Below are 25,908 nucleotides of genomic sequence, written 5' to 3' on the forward strand. Positions count from 1 at the left end.
ACTTCACTATATTTCATTTTCCAGCCGTTTCCATGTTTTTCTCAGCCATCCTAATTGATAAATTACTGGTTGTTACAAAACTTTTGGGTTATTAGAAAATGATGAATTTAATTATTTAATCTAATACCAATAAGTTTAGTGACACAATAAATTTTACCAAGTTTTTCACAATTGTTGAGATGGTAGTTTATGATTAGTGTATAATACAATGATATTATTGATGGTTGTTATGATCTTTGCGTCCCACATGGATTAAGTGTAAGTTTAACTATGTGCTTATAAGCTCCTGGACAACCTCCATTTACAAGCTAGTGAATTCTACCCTTGAGTTCCTAACCATGGTTCTAATGAGAGTGAAGTTACACCATGGTTTTAAAAACTGGTTTTTAAGGGGATTTTACCAGACTGAACTGGTGCATAGTTCCTGGTTAAACCAGTTGGTCTAGTCTAGTTTTTAAAATAGTGCGTATTAAAGGGTTTTGTTATCTTATTTGAACCGCACGCTATGTTCAATTTTCTTTTATCTTTATTGGACTTTGTTTTAATGATATCATACCCAATAAATGGTTTCTTATATAAATCTATTGTAGAAATTAATTTTATATAAATAATTTGTGCACTACTTATAAATAATTAATTAAACACACTATGTTACATGTCATTAGAAAAAAGAAGTTATGAACTATAACTTATTAAGATTAGCATAATTAAAAATATGAACATATTACTTTTGTGAATTCTGAAATATTTAATTATTTCAAATAATTTAAGTGCACAGTTATTTTTTATATTCTTTATTTCATGTATTATTAATTTTTCTTTCTTTATTTGATGGTTTTTATTTCATTTTTTTTCAAAGCAATTAAACCTAAGGAAGAATGCCTATATATAGATAGTTTTTTTTAACCGCCACGTAGTGGATTGCATAAAAAATCCTGCAAATTGCATAAAAATTCCTATTTTAAATCATTTTTTTTTCCATAATAAGTATTATAAATAAAAATTTTCTTGAGTAAATTTTATAAAAATAATCATATAAATTTCTTTTATATCAATAATAAGTGCGTTGTCTAAAAGTAAATAATTAATATATGAAAATAAATGCATTTCTCTATTAGCAAATGTCAATTAATTAATATATTAACATAGATGCAAAGTTTTGATGAGATGGAAAGTTAAATGAAAAGAATTCACATTTTCTTCTCAAGCAGAGAGTTTAACAAAATATAGTTTTTTTCTCTTTTATTTTTTGTACAAATATGAAATTTGATAGTTACTAAAGAAAATACGAAATGATAAAGTTCTTGTAAAAGGTTTAAATATAGAACAAAAAGAATTTAAACTCAATTAAAAATACTTATTAGAATAAAAATAAATCTAGCGACACAACTTATTCTAATTAGATCTGATTATAAATTTCATCTAATTGGTATTGAATGTAATAAATAGCATCAGATTGGTACAAACTTTAGTATGACTATTAAGAACATAAAGAACATGCAATTTAACATTATTTAGCACATGGTACCAACATTATCAATAAGTAAATCAAATGCATAATTTTATTCTCTTGCAAGTTTCGGTTATTAAATACAAAGTGTACCAAAATTCAGTTAGAATGATGAGCCTAATATATATATATATGAAAAAGTTTAGCTACAACCACATTTAATATTTTTTATTAGAAGTGAATTTTGACAAATCCACCATTGCATTATATTGTCTTCTTATATTCTTCATACTTGCAAAATTTCTAGAAAATTAAAGACCAATAGCTGTGTCATTAATAAATTATTTAAATTGCAAGTTTTTATAGTTTAAAATTATGCATAAAATATAATCTTATAGATCATATAGTAAATAATATTTGATTGACACAAAATTTGACATGTGTATTAAGAGTGTAAAGAACATGCAATCCAACGGTAAAAATTTTGAAATATGTTGTAATGTTAATGATATCGAGTAAGGTTATACCCTAAAACTACAACCAATTTTGTTGCTAAAATTTGTCTATATATATATATATATATAATTTAACCAAATTTATGTGAACTAGGGCTGTCCATGGATTAGGTAGGTCGGGTTTTTGCCCAACCCGCAACTGACCCATACAAGATCAGGTGGGTTGTTTTTCAACCTGCAACCGACCTATTACAGTAACGGATTCGTTAGTTCGGGTTTCCGGCGGGTGGTCGTTGGTTCGGGTGAACCTGATATTCATCGGAATCTGCCAAAACACAGTGAGATCTCGCTAGATCCGGTGAGATCTTGCTAGGTCCATCCAAGATCCGGTGAGATCTTGTAGGATCCAGTGAGATTTCTACCAAATCGTGATGAGAAATCAATAGTTTGGCTAGATCTAGTGTTTATTGTGCTAGAAATCGACAGATTTAAGTGAAAAAGTGGCCGAAATAAGGAAAAAATCGTCGGATTTTAATGGACTTCGAGCGGGTCATGTTTCACCAATTTTAAAGGAAGAGATCCGAAACCTGACCCGCTGGCGTTGGGTTTTTAGAGTCAAGAACCGAGTCCGACTGCCAGAGCCATCGGATCAGGTGGTTTCGAGTCGGGTCCCGGCAGGTGGGGCGGGTGGACGGTTGATTTGGACAGCCCTAATGTGAACAGTTAAAAGACAAATTACATGTTGAGATCAAATTTGAAAACTTATTGAAATCAAATTTGATTTATTTATTTATTTTTATTAACTTTGTATACTCAATGAGAAATTAAGGGATGATGAGTTTAAATTTTTTTTTTTTAATTTTTGTTAAATCTGATTGCTTTATGGAGGAATCTAACAAAGTTGATTGGATCAAGATGTTTCTTATTTCTTATTATCATCAAGGTTTTTAATTATGCGTGAATGATAGTTCATTTTTGTGTACCAGATGTGTTGGATAGTGTTATGAGTGAAAATCCACATCGCATTAAAGATAGAGACAGCAAGGGGATGACACCTCTTTCCTATGCAGCATACATAGGATACCTTGAAGGGGTTTGCTACTTTTTAAAAAAATTTGCAGATTACATATATGAAAGTGACCGGAATGGCTTCTTTCCAATTCACATAGCATCCAGTCGAGGACATATCAAGATAGTTCAAGAGTTTATCCAAAGATGTCCAGATTCGGTTGGGTTGCTCAACCATCAAGATCGAAACATTTTGTAGGTAGCTGCTATGAGTGGATAAGCCAAAGTGGTAGATTACATGCTCAAAATGCCTGAACTTGAAATGCTTATCAATGAAAAAGATGAAGATGGAAACACATCTTTACATTTGGCCTCCAAGGGTCGGCATCCTAAGGTCGTGAGCATTCTGACATGGGATAAAAGAGTTGACTTAAAGTTATTGAATGAAGAAGGCAAGACAGCTCTTGACATTGCGGGAAAGTATAGTGGGAAGGTGCCCTCATTTCGAGAGGTATGTCATCCTTGAAACTGTTATAATTTGTTTAGATTTATAACCTGTTTGGATCAAGGGGAGGGATGGGGAGCAAGAGTGAGTAGAGTAGAGTTGACTGTATATTAAGCTAATTTTTGGCCAACTCTACTCTACTCTCCCTCCTTCTCCCCATATTCAAACGGATCATTTATGTATTAAGATCTACTTTTAGAATAAGTAAGGTAATTTAATCCAACATATATTAGACTTACTTGTAGTAGGACTGTAGATGTAGGAGTATAAGTAAAGTCATTCCAGGATTAGTCTATCATTGGCCTAGAGTTAGGATCTATATATATCCCAATAGGCTTACAATAAAAATATAGCCAACCAAGAGTTACAATAAAAATATAGCCAACCAGGGTATTTTGCTATGCAAGTAGGTTGTTAGGCCAAATTATATAAATTTTTGTTAGGGATGGTCACAAGTTAGTCAAGTCGAGTTCGATATGGATTTGCTATTTGACCTTAACTAATTAGGTTGCATAGGTACCACTGACTATCAACTGTAATAGAGGTCGAAACCATCCGCAAGTGGATATCAAGTGAGCAGATTGTTAGAACATCATTTTCCTCTCCCTTGCGTGTGTGCTTGTTTTTCAAAAAAAAAAAAAAAAGTGGGCAGATTCATCCGAATCGGGCCACTAGTTTTGGGACAAAACTTAAAATGAACTGATATCCCAAATTAATGGGCTTGCTACTGTATTAATGGTCTCGCAACTGCTTTTTATGTTTTGTGCCTTGGTCCTTTCAACCAAAAATAAATAAATTTCAAGTTGGAACTGGCATTAGCTAAAGTTTTTTTTTAGAGAGTTTCAACCTATGACGTCCGCTTCTAATAATAAAGAGTTATTATCAGACCAAGACACTAATTAGTTTTTGGTGTAGGCGGGAATTGAACCCCAGATCTCTTATACAACTATCAGAGATTTTACCAGTTGGCATTGACTAAAGTTAAATTAAATATTGAGTAAAGAAACATCATGTCCTAAAAATTAAAAATAAATACTAAATGTCATTCAAATCCTACCGACTGTTTCTAAAAAAAGAAAAGAAAATCCTACTAACTAAAAAAAATCATGGAAAAGCAATTGCATATATTTGGATGGTAGATGTAAACCTAGTACTGAAATAGCATCAAGTTGATTCCTTGGCATTTTTTTTTTTTTTGGAGAAAAAAGAAAAAAAAAAGAAAAGAAAAGAAGGATCAATTTGGAAAACAGATTAATGTCGAGGAAGCACAAAATTTGGGATTTTTATTTCTCTAATTTTACTCATTTGAGTGCTTGAAATTTTCAAAAATAAAAAAATAACACAAAAAGGAATCTGAGAGAGAGAGAGAGAGAGAGAGAGAGAGTTGATGTAATTTTGGGATTTCATTTTTGTTTTGTTGTGATTTTGGATTGAAAAAGAGAGAGATTGATTGAAAGAGAAATAAGTTTCTGTGAGAACAAATGAAGATGGGGAAAGGGCTTTTCTGTGAAGGGTGCATAGAGAAGAAACAGAATTAATTAATTAAAAGAAAGAGAAGAAAGAGCTCTTGCTATGGGACTAGCTCTAGAAAATAGAATTTGACTTTTTGATTTCTACTCTAGAAAATAGAATTTGAAAAATACATTCTAGGTAAATGACTTTTACAAATTCTGAAATTTCTAACAAAACCCCTTTTTTTTCCCCTTTGTAAATGATTTTATGCATACTCAATAGAGGTTCCAAACATGGCCTTAGTGGGGTGAGAAATTTCCTTACCTGACATGTGACTCAAAACTTGATCTTTAAAAAGAAAAAATTTGATTACAAACTTGGTTGTAATTTAAGGTTATAATTCTCACTAAAAAACAATAACATTATTATATATTTTGAAAATATAACTATTAAATTATATTTTCTTTATTTTTTTAACAAACATTCAAATTTCGGGCCAATTGAATGTTATTTACTATTCGATCTATAAAATTATTTCTTACGCACAATTTTAAATTAGAAACACTTGAAATTTAAATATTTGATTGATAACATTGTTATTGATATTTAATCTTCTGAAAAATTTGTTAAGTACAAAAGATATAATAAGAAAATGTTATTCAATATTATATTTGTCAAAATTAACATTCGATAAAAAAATATATATATTAAATGGACATTTTTGCTTAAGGTTACAAGTTTGTTGTCAAACTTTTTCCTCTTAAAAATATTAGAAATTGTTTGTGGCCTTTCCATTCGAGTGGGGCCTCTCTCTCTCTTTCTCAACATTATAAATTCTAATATTGTATTAAAAGCTCAACTTCAATTCTGCAAAAACTATATATCTAGTGGGGGGAGATCATGCTATGTTTGACCAATATGGTCATGACAAAATGTTTGTCATTTATGATGCAGCGATTGACGTGGTTAGCCTTGAGATACGCCGGCGTCTCACATGCTCCTAGTCCAAGCACTACCAAGGACAATTTGCCAAGTTCAAAGCCAAGGGAAGCACCCAACATGGACAATTACAAGGATAGGGTCAACACTCTATTGTTGGTTGCAACACTTGTGGCCACTGTAACCTTTGCTGCAGGTTTCACTGTGCCAGGCGGCAACGATGACTCTGATCCACACAAAGGCATGGCAAAATTCCTAAGACACCACTTGTTCCAAGTATTCATTATCAGCAACACCATAGCTATGTATAGTTCTGTTACTGTTGTTGTTGCACTCATCTGGGCACAATTAGGTGATCTTAACTTGGTTATTGCTTCCCTTAAGTTTGCCGTGCCAATATTGGGACTAGCTCTTATTATGGTCTCCTCAGCATTCATGACTGGTAGTTATTTAATGGTGAGAAGCCTCCACTGGCTTGCTTCTATCGTTTTGATCATTGGATCATTCTTCCTCCTTGTCCTCACGTAACTATTTTTTCCACTATGTTTGCCAAGTTCCTTACCACATCCTATTTTTCGCTACATTGTCTACTACCCGTTTTGCCTTTTGGTAATGGTTACTTGGAGTAACAGAGATGATGGGGAAGAAAAATAATCTCCTTTATTTTATGCATGTTGTATTGTATATTGCGTGCTATATATTGCTGAACTCTGGTCATTTAATTGGGTGTGTATTGTTACTAGTGTTTTATAAAGGACTCCCACTGTACTATTAATAACTCTCTATTGATTCTTATGAAAGCTTCTATTCAATTAATATCTGACGAGTGAAATTTTCTTGTTCGGACTGTTTTTGAATCTAGAAGTTGGTTTGGATCAAAGTCACTATTAATCCTTATATTTCTTTCAGTTGCTATTAATTTCTCATTCTTAATGCAATAAGGATCGTTATTGCAATGGGACAGTATTATGATCTATTAAATATATCATCAATTCATCATATAACTTTCTCAAAAAAAAAAAAAAAAAAAATCATCATATAAATCCTTGAGTCTCTCCAAAATTCAACCTATAATTTGTGTAGCCTCAACAAAACAAAATCTTCAAACAGTTGCGAATAAAAGGATTTTGCAGGTAGACTTATTGAATTGAAACATTAGGTAGAATTAAAAATTGCATGAGAGAATATAATATAAATATTCGAAACATTAGAAAAACAGACAAATTAAGCTGCAAGTGCAAGACTTGAATCAAACGCACATAAATGTGCAAAAATGAACTCAAACACAAAAACGGCTTAGACAATGAGAACCAAAAAACTAATTTGATTTTTCATTTTCATGGAGGGAGAATGAATTTGGGTGTCCATCAATGAAAATTTAGCTAAGAGAAATTGCCTCAAATTATTATTTTACTTGGTTGTTGGTGTTTTAGAAGAAAAGTTTATTCAATGCCAAAGAAATAATTGACATTGCTTGTCAAAAGATTAATATTATATTTCTTGCTCCCATAAAAAAAAATATATATATATATATATATATATTATATTTCTTGCTCACTCATTGTCGGCAGTGGCGACGTCACGTGCAAGCCAAGGTGTTCTTAGGAACACCCTGACTTTAAAAAAAAAAAATGTGAAATTTTTTTAAATTTTTTATATTTGATCTATATTAGGAACCCCCTCAATCACAGAATTAGGAATACCCTCAAATTAAAAAAAAAAAAAAAAAATTATTATATGTTCTACTTTCAAGCAAAAAAAAAAAAAAAAAAAAAAAAAAAAAAAAAAAAAAAAAAAAAAAACCCAAAAAAAAAAATTTGTAACAGAGCCAAGCCCACGACAAGCCCAATAGATTACAGAGGTAGCAAACCTTACCCACAGTTCTCAAAAAAAAAAAAAAAAAAAAAAACCCCAATACAGGTAACAGAGCAAATCACTTCTAAATCAGAAATCACTAAAGGCTTTATCAAAGAAAAAGAAATCACTAAACTTCTAAAGGCCTAAAGCAAACCTAAAGACAGCAACACCGTTATGCCTTAGTCCCTCATAGCAAGAGCAACACTGTCGTAGATCGGATCCAGTCCAGATCGTCGTCGGAGATCAGTAGTCCAAATCGTCGTCACTTGTCACTCACCCTCATCGCCGTCGGAGATCGCTCGTCGGTCGTCGAGACGTCGCCTCGTCATCGAGTCTGCCTCAGTGGCCTTAGCCTTCAGGCCTCCCTGCTCGGATGCTTCGGTGCTCCCTCCCTCAAGGTATTTCATTTTTATCTCTCTCTCTCTCTCTCTCTCTCTCTCTCTATTGAATGAAATGAAAATTATAAAATGAATTAAATTCTCTCTCTCTTTATTCTTTAGTAAGACTAACTCTCTCTTTTAGTCTTTTGAAATTTGAACTGTGTCTCTCATTGGCCGAACCGAACTTCATCTTTATTAATTTTTTGTCTATTTTTGACTTTTGTCTTTTTGAATGTGTTGCTTTTCATGTGTAGTGTGTTTGTCAGTTTATCTTAATATCTTATTCGTTGGGTTGGTGTGTGTAGTGTGTTGGTGTTGATATTAATTATCTTTTAGACTAGTGTAATTTGTGATTGTGAAATTTTCTAATTGGCAGGGGGCATCAGGCATCATTAGGCGTGCTTGTCTGTTGAATGGGGTGGGGTGGGATGGGCACATGGAGCCGGGTTGCACACTGCTTTAATTATTGTGCTACACATGGGATGTGTAAATAATGTGCACATCAGTGGCTCTTTTAGTGTAATGTGCACAACAGTGACTCTTTTAGTGTAATGTGCACATCAGCACATGGGGCTAAACAATATAACAAATTAAAGCGGTATAATTAATGACAAACAAATTAAAGCAATATAGTTTATTGTTATGCTAAACAACAATAATCAAAGCAATATAATCAACCAATATATTATAAAAGAAAAACAAATTAAATTATGTTAGGCTAAACAACAATTAATAATTTTATAATTAATGAAACAACAATATAACAAATTATAATTTATAAAAGACAAACAAATTAATGAAACAACTAAATAACAATAATTAAGAATTTTATTAATATTTCAAATGAACTTATAATTTATTGGATGTGTATATTGAAAAAGATATAGTTTGTAGCAATTGAATATATAAAGAATGAACTCCGCAATTGAACGGGAGATCAGTGGATGAATGATTGCTTGGTTGTGTATGTTGAAAAAGATATAACTTGTAGTATTGATAATGAGACTATTATGCAATGATTTCAAAATATGAAAACTCGTAGAAGGCAGTTGTAAATTTTATATATTTGATTGTATTTTGATTGTTGTTGTCAATATATAAAATTTTCTTTTTATTAGATTGTGTAATTTATGCTTATTGAGAAACACCCTGGAAAAAATTCCTAAGGTTGCCACTGATTGTTGGATCTATTAAGGGGCAAAGGGGACCATGCCCTCCCAAAGATTTTCGAAAATCTCCTATATATTTTGTATTTCAGATCTTAATGGTGAAATTACTCAAGGATTAGAGTTCCATCACCATGGCCTCCCAAAGTTGAAAATATTTCGAAGGAGTCTTAGACCTTCATCTATAATGACCCACTAGCATGTAATGAAAGAGGAAGAAACCAAAGCCATCTATCCAGTTCTTAGTTAGATTCTAATCCTAGTTCAAAAAATGAGCACAACGGCTACCTAACGGTAATATATCAAACGGTGCCGTTTTTTCTTTTAAAGACAAACGACATCGTTTGGTTAAGTAGCGGATAGGCCTGTTCAAGAATTCACCGGCGCCGACAAAACCACCTGAAACCACGTCGATCCGACCGCTGATAGCTCCACCAAAGGTTCCCGGCACGATGATCGGTAGGCTTTTTCCGTTACCAAAGTCGACCGGTGCGGTGGTCGACAACAAGATCTACAAACCGAAGAGAAACCGAACCGAACCGATATATATATATATATATTTAAGTTAAACATATATAATATATAATCATTCATCAGTTGAGAGGGAGAGAGAGAGAGAGAGAGAGAGTACCGGTTGCAGTTTGGCGTGAAACTGAGAGAAGCAAAGGAAGAAGAAGGAACCATTTAAATTAGAACGACGCCGTTGCATTTATTTTTTTTATTTTTTTAAAATTTGATTTAAAACGACGCTGTTTTGGAACCATTTTAAAATTTTACTATCAGGTTCAAAACGGCGTCGTTTTAGTGTCAGAATTAAAAAGAAAAAAAAAAGAAAAAAAAAAAGGAGGTTGTCCACTCGTCCAGTCGTCCTTATCAAAAGAAATTTTTAAATAAAAGAAAAGGTTAACATGTGTGAGGCTGTGTGTGTGTCAGGAGGAATGGTACTCTGAGACTTTGAGTGGTCTTATCCAAGTAACTCAATGTCTCCCACTTGCATTGTTTGAAAAAATATATATTAAAAAAATAAAAAGAATGCTGTGGCCGAATGGGTTAGTGTGTTACAGACATGCCACTTGCGTTTTTTGAAAAAAAAAATATATTAAAAAATAAAAATAAAAAATAAAAAAAGCATGCTTGTCACTAGTGGAGTCAGTCTGTGCAAGATTTTTTTTCTTTCTCTTTTGATCTCAGCCACACGAGTCTTTTCTCCTCTACTCAGCTGCTCTCATTTTTCCTCTTTTTTCTTTAGACTCTGCTCCTCTCAAGTCTCAAACTCTCGCCTCTCAGACTCAGAAGAACTCAGTCATTCATTACTCATCAGCTAGATAGCTTATAGCTACCTTCATTTCTCTTCCGAACCCTAATCCTGTTGAACAAACATTAGTTTTTCCCTCTCAATCTCAAGCTCTCACCTAACCATTTTTCTCTTCTTTTTTTGCTCTCAGTTAGCCACATAATCATAATGTTTCTTCCAAACCCTAATCTCGCCGAACAATTAATAGTATTTCCCTCACAATCTCAGATTTTCAGGTTCCCACCAACCATTTTTCTCTTCTCTTTTGCACTCAACCACATAATTTTTTTTTCCATACCCTAATCCCGCCGAACAAACAATAGTTGTTCCCTCTCAAATACTCAATCTTAGGCTCCAACCTAACCTTCCCCTATTTAAGAACACAAGCTCTCAGTCTCACTCTCTCACAAAGAAAGACCTTCCTCTCAAGGTCTCACGAAATTCCTAATACCTAAGAGGCTAAGACAGTCAATCTCCTTTTCATCTCTGTTCTCCACCGTGGCTCTGCCACTATGTAGTTCTGTTTGGTAACCCTAACCCCTACTTTGTTTTAGTTTTATTTTATGCTCACTAATGTTTCTTGTTGATTCTATTTTTTTTTTTTTTTTTTGGTTATTTTCTTGTAATATCAGGGGTAATTTAAAAGATTAAGCTTCAGCCTAGTAAAGGAATAAATCTCGAAGGCTTAAATAGTTTTGGGTATTTTCTCATACTATTTATATTTGTTTTGAATTCACAATTTTTTATTTTCTTTTTTCTATTTTGTTTGATTTTCTTTTAAGGATTTTTTTTTTTCAACTCACCATGTTGTGTTAAACTTTCATGTTTGTGTTTGATTTTGCTTTTAGTTTTAGTGTTTTTTTTTTTTTTTTTTAAAGGTTCACTCATGTTGTTTTCTGTTTGGTTTTGTTTCTAGGGTTCAAAGACTGTAAATTTATTTTTGATTAATCATACTGTTGTGATTTTAGTTTTAAATATATATAATATTTATTTTTAAGGTTCACTTATGTTGTTTTTTGTTTGATTTTGTTTCTAGGGTTCAAAGATTGTAAATTTATTTGTTGATCATCCTATTGATTGATTATACTGTTGTGATTGCTAATATGTTGTGATTTTAGCACTGAGAAAGCTGCTTGTATAGTTTTTGTTTACTAATATTTTATTGAAATTAGTGGATGACTGCGTGTTTAAGTTAAAGGTTGCTTGTATAATTTATTTGTTGTTGATTCCTTAATTACTATGTATATGTGATTGTTATTTATATTGATGTAATTAGATCATGACTACTTGTGCTTCTTCTTCCACCCCCTCTACTGAGCCTGCTCCTAGTCCATGTGCCGAGGCTAATCAACCAAATACACAATCTCCCATTCCACCATCAGGTGCTGCACCCCCTCAAACACAAACAAAAACTCAACAAGTTACTATTAATGGTGGTAAAGATCCTTCTAAGATATGGGACCATTTCTCTAAAATAGAGGGATGTGACCCCCTTTTCCTTAAGTCCCAGTGCAACTATTGTAAAATGAATTATAATTGTCACCCAAAAAGAAATGGAACCTCTGGTCTCATATAAAATCTGGTTGTAAGAAGTATCCCTATAGGCGTGATAAAGGTCAAACCAGTTTGAGTTACCAAAGTAAAAAAAAAAAAGGGGGAGGGATAGGGTTGTAATGAGCTTGTGTTAAGGAAGTTTAGTGTGGAGAGACTAAGGATGGCCTTGGCTAGGATGATAATTGTTGATGAACTACCTTTTAGGTTTGTTGAGCATGGTGGGTTCATCGATTTTATGGCAGAGGTAGAGCCTAGGTTTGAAGTTACCTCTCGGGTTACTATTGCAAGGGATTGTCTTAGACTTTACATTAGGGAGAAGGAGAGTTTGAGAAAGGTTTTAATGGCTGGTCAAAGGGTGTGTTTAACAACTGATACTTGGACTTCAATCCAAAACCTTAATTACCTTTGTTTGACTGTATATTATATTGATGTTGATTGGGTTTATCATAAAAAGATTTTGAATTTTTGCTTAGTACCTGATCATAAGAGTGAGACCATTGGTAGGGTGGTTGAGTCTTGTTTGCATCAATGGGGGATCGATCATATTTTTACAATTACTGTTGATAATGCATGTTCAAATGATGTGGCCATAGAATATCTTAGGAGAAAAACAAAAGATAGGGTGGGTAGCCTCTTGGGTTGTGAGTTCCATCATATGTGTTGTTGTGCCCATATTTTGAATTTAATTGTGCTAGATGGGCTAAAGGACCTGAATGAGTCAATTGTTAAGGTTCGTAATGTAGTGAGGTATGTGAAATCCTCTCCTAATAGATTTGAGAAGTTTAAAGCATGTGTTGAAAAAGAAAAAATTCAAAGCAAAAGTTTGTTGTGCCTTGATGTGTCTACTAGGTGGAATTCAACTTACTTGATGTTAGAAAGTGCACTAAAGTTTGTGGTTGCATTTGAAAGGATGGAGGAAGATGATGGGCATTGCCTTCGTTATTTTGAGGATCCATCTAATGGTCCCCCTCGGTTTTTAGATTGGGAAAATGTAAGACTTTTTACAAAGTTTCTTGGTATGTTCTATGAGGCAACTTTAAGATTTTCTAGTTCCTTGTTTGTGACTCTAATGTGTATTTCCATGAGCTTGTTAGTCTTCAAGACCAGTTAAATCAATTGTGTAATGGTAGGGGTGATCCTTTGTTAAAGGGTATGGCACAAAGAATGAAATTGAAGTATGATAAGTATTGGGGTAGTGTTGATAGGATAAATCCGATGTTGTTTGTGGCTATTGTGATTGATCCTAGATATAAATTGAAATATGTGAGGTTTTGGTTTAAGCAATGGTATGACAAGGAGAAGGCTGACGAGTTAGGATTAAGAGTTAGGGAAGCTTTGAATAGATTGTACAAACATTATAGTGGAGCAATGGGGACCCCATGTTGTGCTAGTGCTATTGGGACTAGTGAGTTTGGTAGTGGTGATGTTGCTGTCATGTCCCCCATGCTAAGTGGTTTTGGTAGTGCAAAAGAGAGGATGAAGAGGTACAATAACATTTACAAACAGCACTTAGCAGATGAGGATAGTGTAGAATGCAAATCTGAATTGGAAAGATATTTGTTAGAAGTTAGTGTTGATCCGGATACAGAAGGCTTTGATATTCTTGATTGGTGGAGGGTGAATTCTTCAAGATATAGGATCCTTTCTCAAGTTGCCCGTGATTTTTTGGCAATTCTCGTCTCTACTGTTGCATCGGAATCTGCATTTAGCACAAGGGGTCGTGTCTTGGATCCTTTCGGTAGCTCATTGTCTCCCAATACTGTTGAAGCTTTGATTTGTACACAAAATTGGTTGAGGACCAAGCATTCAACTGAACCAATTAACCTACGAGAGGCAATGGATGAAGTGGAAAACTATGAACTTGAATCGGGTAATGTGTTTATGTTCTTTTTTAATTTTTTTCTGCTTTTGTTATTTACAAATTCTCTTGTATTTTTTTTTTGTTACTTATTTATTTGTGAGTTATTATTTATATACAATTTGTTTTGTTTTTTTTTCCCCCTTTTAGAGCTTGCACCAAAACCCACTGTGGATACAGATTCTATTCTAGACTGATTTGGGAGGTGGGGTTGTTTTTTGGACTTAACTACCTAAGGTAACTTCAAAATTTTATGTAATTTGCTTATGTTTGTTGACTACTATTTGTAATGGTGTTAATTGTCAAGTATTGCTTTCTACTTTTTACTTATCATTATTTTTTGGGGATTGACATTGTAGGGATGGAGTTTTTTGTATATGATGACTTGGAATTGTTGGTTGGCTGATTGCATAAACTTTTTGTGGTTGCTGACTTAATCATGGAGAGGGCCAAATTAGGAGTGTTTGGGTGCTTAAACTGTTGATGGTTGCTAGCTTGATGCTTTTTTGTTGCTCTCTGTTTTATTTTTGTTTACTAGATGCACATATGACAACACAAGCACTGAATGAACACACTATTAGTCTTAGTAGACTAGACTGCCTCCATTTTTTGTGAAAAATATGTAGTTGTGTATTGTACCAATTGTATATTTTGGTCCAACATCCATTATGTATATTTGTATAGCGCTTCTCAAGCACTACTTGACTATTTTGTAGTGCTGCACTACTACTCTTTGGGGTTGTGCTACTGCTTATATTTGATGTGATTACTATGATAGAAATATTAATGTTAATGTTGCTGCTATGTTGGAATTTTCTTGTTATGGTTGAGACTTAATAGTTGTGTGTTTGATTTGAAATATTGTGACAGGTTTAGATTTCTTAATATGTGTTAATGTATTTAATAAGTACATGTTTAATTTGACAAGTTGAATTTAAGTTGTATTATTGTTGAGACTTGATTATGAGTTTGGTGACAGATTTGGAGTTGTTTTCTTGTGGTTGAAACTTAATAAAGAAAGGCTTAGTTAAAAAGAAGTCATAATGGTCTCAAAATGCTATTTTTTTAAAGGCTTTGAAGTCCAAAACTTAACATAGGAATTTTTAAAAATCCAACCCATATAACCGAACGAACCGCACTGAGCCGCTAGGATTAACCGCACCTTGTGTAGACCAGTTTTTATCTTCCAAAAGTGAGGTGCGGTTCAGCATAGGGTGAAACTGCACCCTATAGGTGTGGTGCAAAAAACCTCTCCAAAACCGACCGAACCGAACCGTGTATACCCCTAGTAGCGGGACGTCATTCTGTTTTAGATGAGTTTTATGTTTTCTACTGAGACCAACATGACATCGTTTCAAGCTTCCTTCCTCAACTCTGTTTTCTGATTATCAAGACTACCAAACCTCCATGGTTGTGCTGCTAACGTGTTAAACCACTCTAGATAACTTCAAACTGATCTAGATAGATTTTGTAACAAACTTGATATTTATATAATTTGTTAAGAAAGTTAGTTATAGATTGTTATTGGGATTAGACCCACGTGATCAATTGTAGAACTCTATAAAAAGAGTCTTAATGTACATTTTATCATTATGCTTGGAATGCAAATAATTTTAGAGAACTCTATTCAATACAGTTCTCTGAGTTTTCATATCTCTCTCTCTCTCTCTCTCTATGTTAAGATTTGAGCTTTTCTTCCAAGATTTCATTTTTCTTTCATGGTATTAGAGCCAATTTCCATGGCTTCCATTGCCTCTACCACAACTTCCTCTCACACTCGATCTTTACAATCTCTATTACTACTCCTCTCAAACATGTCAAACCTGATGTCAATCAAGCTTGATTACACAACTCTAACACCACAAAGTTTCTCTCCGATAGTTGGAATCACAAGCTCTCAAGAGATTTGGAATACTTTAGAACAAAGTTTCTTCTCTACTTCAAGAGCCAATATTCTCAATCTGAATCTAGAATTGCAAAGCTTGAAGAAAGGAAGTGACACTATGAATGTGTTCTTGCAAAAGATCAAGATTGCAAGAGACAAGCTTCTTGCAGTAGGAGTTGTAGTTGATAATAAAGAACTTCTCTACATTGTTCTTTGAGGCTTGCCCAAGGAGTTTGCACACTTCTACTCAGCTATACATACAAGAAGTGATCCAATCACTTATGAGCAACTCTCCATTATGTTGCAAAGTGAAGAACTAGCAATGATAGAGAATTTTGAGCTAATAATTTTCAAGGCCAAATGAGAGTAATACTTGGAATCAAGGTTCTGGAAGAGGTGGTGGTAGATAACAATAACAGTGGTGGTTCTTCTCATCAGAATTACTCTCTACATCAAAATCAAACTAACTAAATCAGTCCTTAAGAACTAATTCTAATCGTCCTGTGTGCTAGATTTGTGGGAAAACTTGTCATCTTGCACTGGATTGCAATCACAGGATGAATTTTGCTTATCAAGGCAAAAATGCTCCAACTAAACTTGCAGCTATGACAACCACATCTAATGCTGCTATCACTAGCAGCCAAGATCCATGGTTAGCTGATTCAGGTACTTTAGACCATCTCACACCAACTTGAACAATCTTTCCACTCCATCTCAATATAATGGTGCTGAACAAGTCACTATGGGGAATGGTCAAGCACTTCCAATCAATAATATAGGTAACTCCCCTATCCACACCAAATACCACAAGTTTATTCTTAAAAATGTCTTATATGTCCTTAGGATTGCTATGAATCTGTTGTCTGTGCACAAATTTTGCTTACACAACAATTGTTCTTATCACTTTGATGCTAATGAGCTCAAAATTCAGGATATTCTTATGGGGAGACTCCTTTACAGGGGCTTGAATGAGAATGGTGTCTATCCTATCTACTCAAAGCTTCAATCACTTCTATTTAATCTGCCTCTTAGTCCATCTCTACATAGTATGCTCCACATTCAGCTTTCAACATTAAAAGGTCAAATAAATGCTTGCTATGGCACCATAGACTAGGTCATCCTAGCAATAATGTTTTACATTTAGCAATCATAGTTCTTGAACATTCTGATGTATTCAAGTGTACTTCTTCTGTTACTTCACGTTGTAAGCACTGCCTTAGTGGAAAGATGCATCAACTTCCCTTTGTAAAATCAAATTTTCAATCAAAATCACCTCTTGAACTCATTCATTGTGATGTGTGGGGTCCTACTCCTGTTATTTCTGTTAATAACTTTAAATACTATCTTATCTTTGCTAATGACTATACTAGATTTGTATGGGTTTATTTACTTTAGCTCAAGTCAAATGTCTTTAATATCTTCAAATTTGTCAAAGCCACAGTAGAAAATCAACACAATCTAAAAATGAAGACATTTAGGTTAGATGGAGGTGGGCGAGTTTTCTTCTAAAGCCTTTGCTGAGTTTTGTTCCTCACAAGGCATCATTCATCAATTTTCTTGCCCACACACACCTCAGCAAAATGGTGTTGCTGAGAGCAAACACAGGCATATCATTGAGTGCTCACTTACAATGTTATCTCTCTCCAAACTTCCCCTCTCTTACTGGTCTTATGTAGTTGCAACTGCAACTCACATTATCAATAGACTTCCCACACCTAATCTGCATAATAATTCACCTAATTTGCACCAGGTCCTCTATTACTTTCAGCCTTTTCTGATTCAGATTAGGCTGGTGATCCATATGATAGCCAATTCACTACAAGCTATTTAGTTTATTTGAGGTATAGTCCTATTACCTGGAGTGCCAAAAAGCAGCTGATTGTTGAAAGATTTGGGCATTTTTCTTTCCAATCCACCCAAACTCTGATGAGATAATGTTTCTGCCTTATCTATTGCTTCTAATCCTGTTCTTCATGCCAGAACGAAGCACATTGAAGTCAATTACCATTTCATTCAAGATCGAATTCTTCGCAGGGATCTTCAAGTTAAATGTATTGCCACTGATAATCAACTGGCAGATGTATTCACTAAAAGCCTTCCCACTGCTCGTTTCCTATTTCTACGAGCCAAAATCACGCTGCCTATCTCCCCATGATTTTGAGGGGGGATGAAAGAGGAAGAAGCCAAAGGCATCTGTGCAGTTCTTAGTCAGATTCTGATCCTGGTTCAAAAAATGAGCACAACGGCTACTTAACAGTTAACAGTATTACTATATGGGTGGGTTTGGATTCAGTGTTTGCTGAATCCGCGTCCTCGTTTTTCCCTGTTCTTTTTCTTTTTTCTTTTTTTTTTCTCACTTTCACGCGTTTAAGGAGAGACAGATTTTACTGTTCAGAGACAATTTTCACTGTTCATATACTGTTTCGCTACTATTCACGTATATAGCAGTACTGTTTACGCATTTAAAAATATTAAAAATGGGTCCCACGGTACTTTTCACACATTTAAAAATTATTTTGCTACAGTGTTTTCAGTTTTCAGTTTCAGCAGCAATAAGTTCAATCCAAACAGACCCATATATCAAAACTGTGCCATTTTCATTTAAAGATTCAGTTGCACGACGTCGTTCTGTTTTAGAGGAGTTTTATGTTCTCTTCTGAGACCAACACGACGTCGTTCCAAGCTTCCTTCCTCAACTCTGTATTCTGGTTATCAAGACTACTAGAACTACATGGTTGTGCTGCTGATGTGTTGAACCAATCCAGATAACTTCAAACTAATCCAGACAGATTTTGTAACAAACTTGATATTTATGTAATCTGTTAGGAAAGTTAGTTACAAATTGTTATTGGGATGAGACCCACGTGATCAATTGTAGAACTCTATAAAAAGAGTCTTAGGGTTCGTTCGGTTGGGAGGATGGAAAAGTAGGATGATAGAAAATTGTGGGAGGATAGAAAAGATTTAGTTTTCCCTATGTTTGGTTGGAAGGGTGGAAAAATGGAGGGATAGAAAACTTTTTTGTTTAGTTGAGATAAAAAATGAGAGATTGAAAAATGAAGTTGATATAAATTTACCATTATGTCCTTACTAAATATATAAACAAAAAGTAACACATTTATTATTAAAAAAAATTGTATGGTTTATAAAATAAGCAAATGCTAAAAGGATATTTAAAAAAAAAAAAAAAAAACAGATAAAAACAAACAAAAAGAACCAACTTCTACTGTGCAAAATTTTATCCAAAAAAAATAAAATAAAATAAAACCAACATGAACGTATTGTGCAAACCTGAAGAGATTTTATCCAGGCCAAAAAAAAAAAAAAAAAAAAAAAAAAAAAAAACAACAACAACAACAACGGAAAGACAAAGTAGAAAAAGATAAAAAGTTGGCATGGGATGGAGAAGGACAATTTTGTCCAATACACTCTTCCTCCTTTTCTCCCCCATTTTCTCTCCATTTTGGAGAGATTGAATTGTGGTGGACCCAAAGAGAAAATAGCTGGGCCCCACCACTTTTCTCTCCCTCTCCCCCTCTCATCCAAACACCATTCCCACCTATTTTCCACTCTTTTTTTTTTTTTTTTTTTCCATCCTCCCTAAAATCCACCCATCCAAACATAGTGTTAATGTACATTTTATCATTATACTTGGAATGCAAATAATTGTAGATCATATACTTAGCTATTGTATTTTAATATTTTAGGTTGTTTATTTTAACTTAAACCATAATAATTTCATGTAATTTTTATTAGCACTTTTTAAAAATATTCAATAATACAGTTTCAATCAATCTAAACGGACCAAGGTTGGTTTAGATCATAGGCATTTTATACAATAAAATAATTAGAGTGGGTCTATGATTGGTTTTTTCTATATATTTCATTTAATATTGGAATCTTCATTTTTTCAATAATTTATTAGTTTGGCACAAAAATTAAAATCTTAGATTAGACATGTGGAGCAAAATTAGACCTCAATTAGACCTTAATTTCTTGATTTTCAATCAATTAAAATATAAAAATAAAATAAAAACAAGATAAAAAAATTGAGAGAAAAAAAAAAAAGAACAAAAAAAAGCTTGTTTTCAAAAATAACAACCAAATCAGAAGATTCTGATATCCAATTCAGCACTATTATATGTAGGATCTGGTTAATGTGTGCCCTTAGAGCACACATTAAACTATCCACTTTTGGAAACATTTTTTCAGGAATTGAAAAAGCTATCAATACTTTTTCAATTTTCGAGAAAATTATCGTGTGTCCTTAGGACACACATTAGTAAAATCCTTATATGTATGGGGTAAAGAATAAAATTCTAATCATTTATTCATGATCATGTGACCTGAAAACATTTCGCTGGGGTGAAAAGAGCAACAGAACCTATGTCGGGATTTGAGAATTTACTGTAAATCGCCCTCAGCTTGCTTTCTGCAGCAGCAGCCATGTGACAGTCAACCAGTAAGCAGCTTAGCCCAATTCCTATGACAAAGAAATCCAACTCAAATTAATACCTTTTTTAGGCAGAACAAATTAGTTCATCAAGTAAGCTCATCAAACAAGAAATGAGAGTATGGTGGAACAAAAAGAGATTACATTAACTGTTCTTCAGAGTAAACTTTAAGGTTTCACTCGAAAAGGGGCTCTTGTCAAGGGTACAACATGCAGCATAGACAGCTGCAGCCGCAATCATGGACGGGCAATACAAAATTATTGTTGGATAATGCAAAAGACCAATCTCAGACTAGAAAGAATACCATATTCTCCATCTACATAACCAGGCCAAGTAAAAAAAAAAAACAGAAAAGAAGGCAATTATTTTATGCAAAAGAAGTGGAAAGTGGTTCTGTTTGTAAAATACAATAAACATAGTACCTCTTTATCTGGTGAAACAGAAGCTTTGATAAATCGAACGAGAAAAACATATGGCGTAGGAACTGTTAAGTACCCCACTCCAACTTCCCCAAAATTGCTTTCTCCATGACAAGAATCTGCTCTCCTGTATAAGCATAGTCTGACAGGCAGATAGAGTCATTAACCTGCAAATTCCATACCACACATCAGGTCCAAAATCAGATTTAAAGCGAAGCAAATTCAGACTGATGGAAGCCTTCATCCCAATTAATTGGGGTCAGAAACATCTACAAGAAAATAACATAAACAAATTTTCAACACAGTGATTACAAACAAGAGAGAACACTACCTGTGGAGCCCATATTTCTTCGTACTTGCAGGCTATAAGCATTGAGGCAATGCCAACTAACTGAAGTTCTCTCCTTGAAACAAATGTCCGAGAAAGGTATCTATCAACTATATTTATGGTAAGGTAGAGGGTTTCAGGCATCAATTCAAATTTGCTATGAACTTCAGTAAACCAGTCTATCAGAATTGATCTCATCCTTTCATTAATTTCAGGCTGTGAGTCCATATAATCGAGAACACGACTCTCTCCCTGCATCACAAATTACCATTCATTAGAGAAAGATAAAGAAAAGGAGAAGAATAATTAAGATGGGGATGCAGAGATAAGAGTGAAAAGTACTTCTTCTAGCTTGTAGAACTGATAAATATCATCAATGTATTCAACTACTGCTAATTCATCATTGACATCTGCAGCATCAATGTTCACAATCTGTGGCTTTGGCTTGACAGTAACACCACAAGCAGCCTGCAGAAAGAAGCCAAATTTAATGCACAACCAAGAAATCAAAGAAGAATCTTTTAAAGAATGTTTAAAAACACACACCTTGCTGCTTTGAGCAGTGAGGATCGATGTGAGAGTCTTCACTTCCTTCCTTGAAGACCCTTCTCTGGACCTTCTTCCACTAACACTTTCAATATTTTCTCCTTCAAAAGTTGTCGTGGTTGATGCCTTGGATTCATCAGAATTTGGCTTGTCATCTACCTTCTTTTGAGCTTCTGCAACCTTCTTTACAGTAACACGCCTTCTGTTAATGCCTACTCTATTGTCTAAAGCTGGCACAACTGGGTTCTGCATATCAATAAAGTTCATTGCATTGTGAATTAGTCATATCAGAAAAGTTCATTGCATTGAATTGGTCATTTGTATAATTCCCAATAGTAGTATTATTTCATAGACAAAGAGGTAAAGAAAATTCTACACTAATACAGTTCTCTACCTTGTTTATCTCTACTGCCCCTTTGTTCTTTTGCTAACAGTTGTGCACGGAAGCTCCTGCAAGACAAAATTCAGTCAGCAATTAGCACTCAATGTTAGAATAATGGTTAAATGATTAGATTCACTATTTCCTAATAGCTTTAACATTTCAGACAATAGGTACCTCATAACTAGAGAGAGAGAGAGAGAGAGTATAGTAAACCTTGTCATGGGACGAGAAATCTGGGCATTGGGCTTTCCATTCAAAGCTTGAACCCCAAAATTACCAATGTCTCCAAGAGCTCTCCGGTTCCTTCCTTGTGCTGGTTCATTCTTTACCTTAACTGCCCCTAAAACAAAAACAAGAAAACTTCAATCTCAATAATATCCATTCAAAAGAAATAAGATTTTTAAGGCCCAGAAAACCAAAAAGCCATAGAAATAGGATATGTTAAAACCGAAGCAAACCATTGAAAAAGACTCAGAAACCACTCCGAGATCAAAGTCCAATGAATAAAAACTATATGAATCAAGAAAGACCGCACACCCATCAATCAAGTACCAAAAATGCAAAGGAATATTAGTATCATATAAGAATTAGGCAAAAAGAATACAAACAAACACACACACACACATAAAAAAGAACCTAAAAACCCTAGTAGTAAAAAGATTTAAAGATGGTGGAAAACCCATATTTAGATTCAGTACCTAGCCTTTCATTTGACCATAACAGAATCTTTGAAGAGATTACTAATATGAGATATGACAATCTGGGAAAAAGAAATCCCAGTTACAATTATAATGATAGACTTCAATAAATACCACCAAAAAAAAAAACTGATTTGTTTATACAAAGAATCTCGAAAGATTAAAATTTAAAAATAAAGAAGGGTAATAAACAGAGAAACTCAAAAATCAGTACCCAATATTTGAAAGAATCGTCATCTACATGAATTTATACACGATCGACCACAACCCACGGGGGATATCAAAGAAAATCAATAATAATTCTTCAAAAAGAAAAAAGGGAAAAGAATATGAGATTAGAAGCAGTGACGGACCTCTTGGTTGTGCAGGAACAACTGCTCGGGCTTCCATTGCTAATTCTTTTTTATTATCTCTGAGAACTCTATCTGGGTTTTGCTTCTCTCTCTCTCTCTGTTTGTGCTCTGTTTCTTTTCTGAAGAGAAGCCTATGGGAATAGGGCTTTTGAAGCAATGCCTCCAACGGTCGACTTCTGTTTTCAAATTCTGGCCCTTGGATCAAGCCAAGATCGTACGGCTGAAATCGTAGTTACAACACAAAAGGTACATTTTAAAAATAAAAAATATTATACCATGTATGGTAATTGAAGGGAAAAGAAGAAGAAGAAGTAAATATGGTAAGTTAGTTTATGGTTTTAGATAAGGGAAATGACTAGTGCACGGGAGATGTTGTACACAAAGTTGTGTAATAATTTTTTAAATTGAAATTGTGAAATTGTGTGATGATTTCAATTTAAAAGAATTCTACACGACCTTTTGTGAAACCGGGACTGTGTAATAGAATTTTTTTTTTCTTTTTGTTTTTAGAGCAAAAGGTAAGTAATTAATAGTGTTAATATTAATGATAAATAGTATTACACACACTTTTAATTGGTTTTTTTTTTTTTTTTTAGTTAAACAACAATTTTATTAAGAATCAAAAGTAGAATGATAATCGCTCCTACATGCTTTCAAAACAACATAAAGTAGATTACAATTTTATAAGAGAAACCAACTTTAACAGCAGCAATAAAGTTTAGCAATGAGCTGCAGAGTTTGGAGATCTCCTAACACAACAAAACTCTCATCAACAAAAGACAAACTTAAATCAAAATTATTATAAATAACAGTAAAAATATACCAATCAGTAAGTTAGTATTCCTCTTTAGACAAGGCATCAAACCAGTTTTAATTGGTTGCTCTAAATACCAAGATTAACTTTATGAACTGGCGATTGAATTCCAAGTTTCAAACACAAGATAGAAAAAAAAGTAGGGTGGAACTTATAAAGTTTGGGCTCTCAGATGGCGAGTAAAGTTGGGAATCCAAATGGATTAAGGCCCATTCTCAATTGATTTTTATTATACTGAATTTCCTACGTTAATCGATGTCAAAATGAGTCTAAGTGTTCGGGAATGGTCTACATATTATATGGTTTTAGAATATGGGTACCTAAGCTAAATTTTGATGGTTTAAAAGAAAAAATCCAAGTAAAATTACTAATTAGTTTTTTAAATCCTAAAACAATTTGAATGAAACAAAATATCGGCGAATAGTTTAAACATGGATATTATACATAAGTAGCTTAATAAAGAAGTTTAGCTCTATCAAATGAGAAGATATCTCATAAGAAGGTCTTATGAGACATCTCTCTCACAACATATAGATCCCACATGTGTGAGACTCACACATATTGTGGGAGAGATGTACTACAAGTCCATCACATAAGATAATTTTTCGTATAAAATATTAAGAGTGTGTGTTAGAGGGAGAGAGGGTTTGAGAGCTAACTTAATCACTAACGATGCCAATGGTGAAAAGGAAGTCCCAAAGAATAGGCACTGGCTTCGTCATGGCCATTGAGAGTTATACGAGCTCTCTAGATTTTGGATACAGAATAGATATCATAGTCTTTCCTCAAGCAAAGAAACTGCCAAAAGTTAGTGTGTAAGAAATCTAGGAAGTAAAATAACGCTAGAAAAAATTATTGGTAACAATGACATAATTGCATGAAAATTGGTGACAAGAAAGCTAGGAGCAAAATTCGTCACCCATGGCCATAATTGAATCCGCTTATTGGAAAAATTTCTTTATTTAGGCCTTGAAATTTTTGTTTTTTCCGTTTTTAGTCTTTTTTTTTTTTTTTTTTTTTTCTATAGTAACTTTTAATTTAAAAGAAAGAATAATATCCCGATTTGAGACGTCTCCTAGAGATAGTTGGATTTTATTTTGTAATCATCTCAATTTTGCCATTTTTGATAATTTCCTATTTTGCCACCCAATTTCGTGCATGACACAAATTAGGGTTTTAAGATGTTTCTTTAGTCACTCTAGGAGCACTTTAGGGTTTTCTAAGCATTCCTAGTAGCCTTAGGATTGCATTTCTATTTAAACACTTTGTAGCCTCCAAGATAATTTAGTTTTCAATTAATAAAATTTCAAAGTTTTCTCTAATATTATTTTGGTGGATTCTAGTCTCTCTTCTTGTAGATTTAAGGTTATCTTTCATAAGCAAACATGATTTATTTCTTGTGATTTTCTAACTACATCAATTTTGTTCACAAGTGAGAATTAGATCAAGTTCTTGATCTATCTCCAATTGGAGGAGCCTCTGGAAATGGCATTAGTCAGATTTAGGTCTGTCTATAATGGATTTTGCTCTAGTGAGACAACTCACCATTGTTTATGGGAGGATGGATAGCTAAATCTAAATAAGCAAATAACTGTGTAAGGAAAATTTGGTTGTGTATAGGAATGGCAAAATTTGCCTGACTTGCAGGTACCCAAACTGACTCGACCCTAATGGGGCAAGTTTTACCTGACCCGTGAAGTAAATAGGGTGGGTCCGGGTCGAGTAAGAGTATTATGCATACCTACACTGAACTCGACCTGTATACATATATAATATTAAAAAATTTAAAAACCCTAACTCCCTAAGTATAAATATCTAAACTTTCTCTCCATTTTCATTTTTCCTAACCCTAACTCAGCTGCCCTCTCCCTCTTCATCTCTCAGCTCTCTCACTCACAAGGCCACAACCACAACTCTCTGACTCTCTCATCTCTGGTTCTCCCTCGCCCATCTCACACAACCCTCTCATTTCCCTCACACATCTCGCACAACCCATATGGCCATATCCCTCACCCATCTTGCACCGAAACCTTGCCAGTCAGCCACCCTCTCATGGCTACACTTAAATGCCCCCCCTTATGGCCTCACTCAATTACCCTTTCATGGCCCCA

The 25,908-nt window shown here is 33.9% G+C and overlaps 2 protein-coding genes and 1 pseudogene across 4 annotated transcripts in view; 1 reads left to right on the top strand and 2 right to left on the bottom strand.

The window, feature by feature from the left end:
• Positions 1–25,908, bottom strand: part of LOC126718242 (G2/mitotic-specific cyclin S13-7-like) — a 71,005-nt gene that overhangs the window by 7,181 nt on the left and 37,916 nt on the right. Inside the window, exon 10 of one of the 2 annotated variants that reach the window (XM_050420368.1) lies at positions 20,188–20,198. The exons of the other annotated variant lie outside the window; for it this stretch is intronic. Coding sequence (XP_050276325.1) covers positions 20,188–20,198 — 11 coding nt within the window. The remainder of the gene's footprint in view (positions 1–20,187; positions 20,199–25,908) is intronic. 2 annotated transcript variants of the gene reach the window in all.
• LOC126718220 (protein ACCELERATED CELL DEATH 6-like) overlaps positions 1–25,908 on the top strand; it is a 74,276-nt gene that overhangs the window by 1,080 nt on the left and 47,288 nt on the right. The gene's annotated exons all lie outside the window — the stretch shown is intronic.
• Positions 20,280–25,814, bottom strand: LOC126692079 (G2/mitotic-specific cyclin-2-like; annotated as a pseudogene).

Source organism: Quercus robur, chromosome 1 (genome assembly GCF_932294415.1).
Source record: "Quercus robur chromosome 1, dhQueRobu3.1, whole genome shotgun sequence".
Classification (NCBI taxonomy): Eukaryota; Viridiplantae; Streptophyta; class Magnoliopsida; order Fagales; family Fagaceae; genus Quercus; species Quercus robur.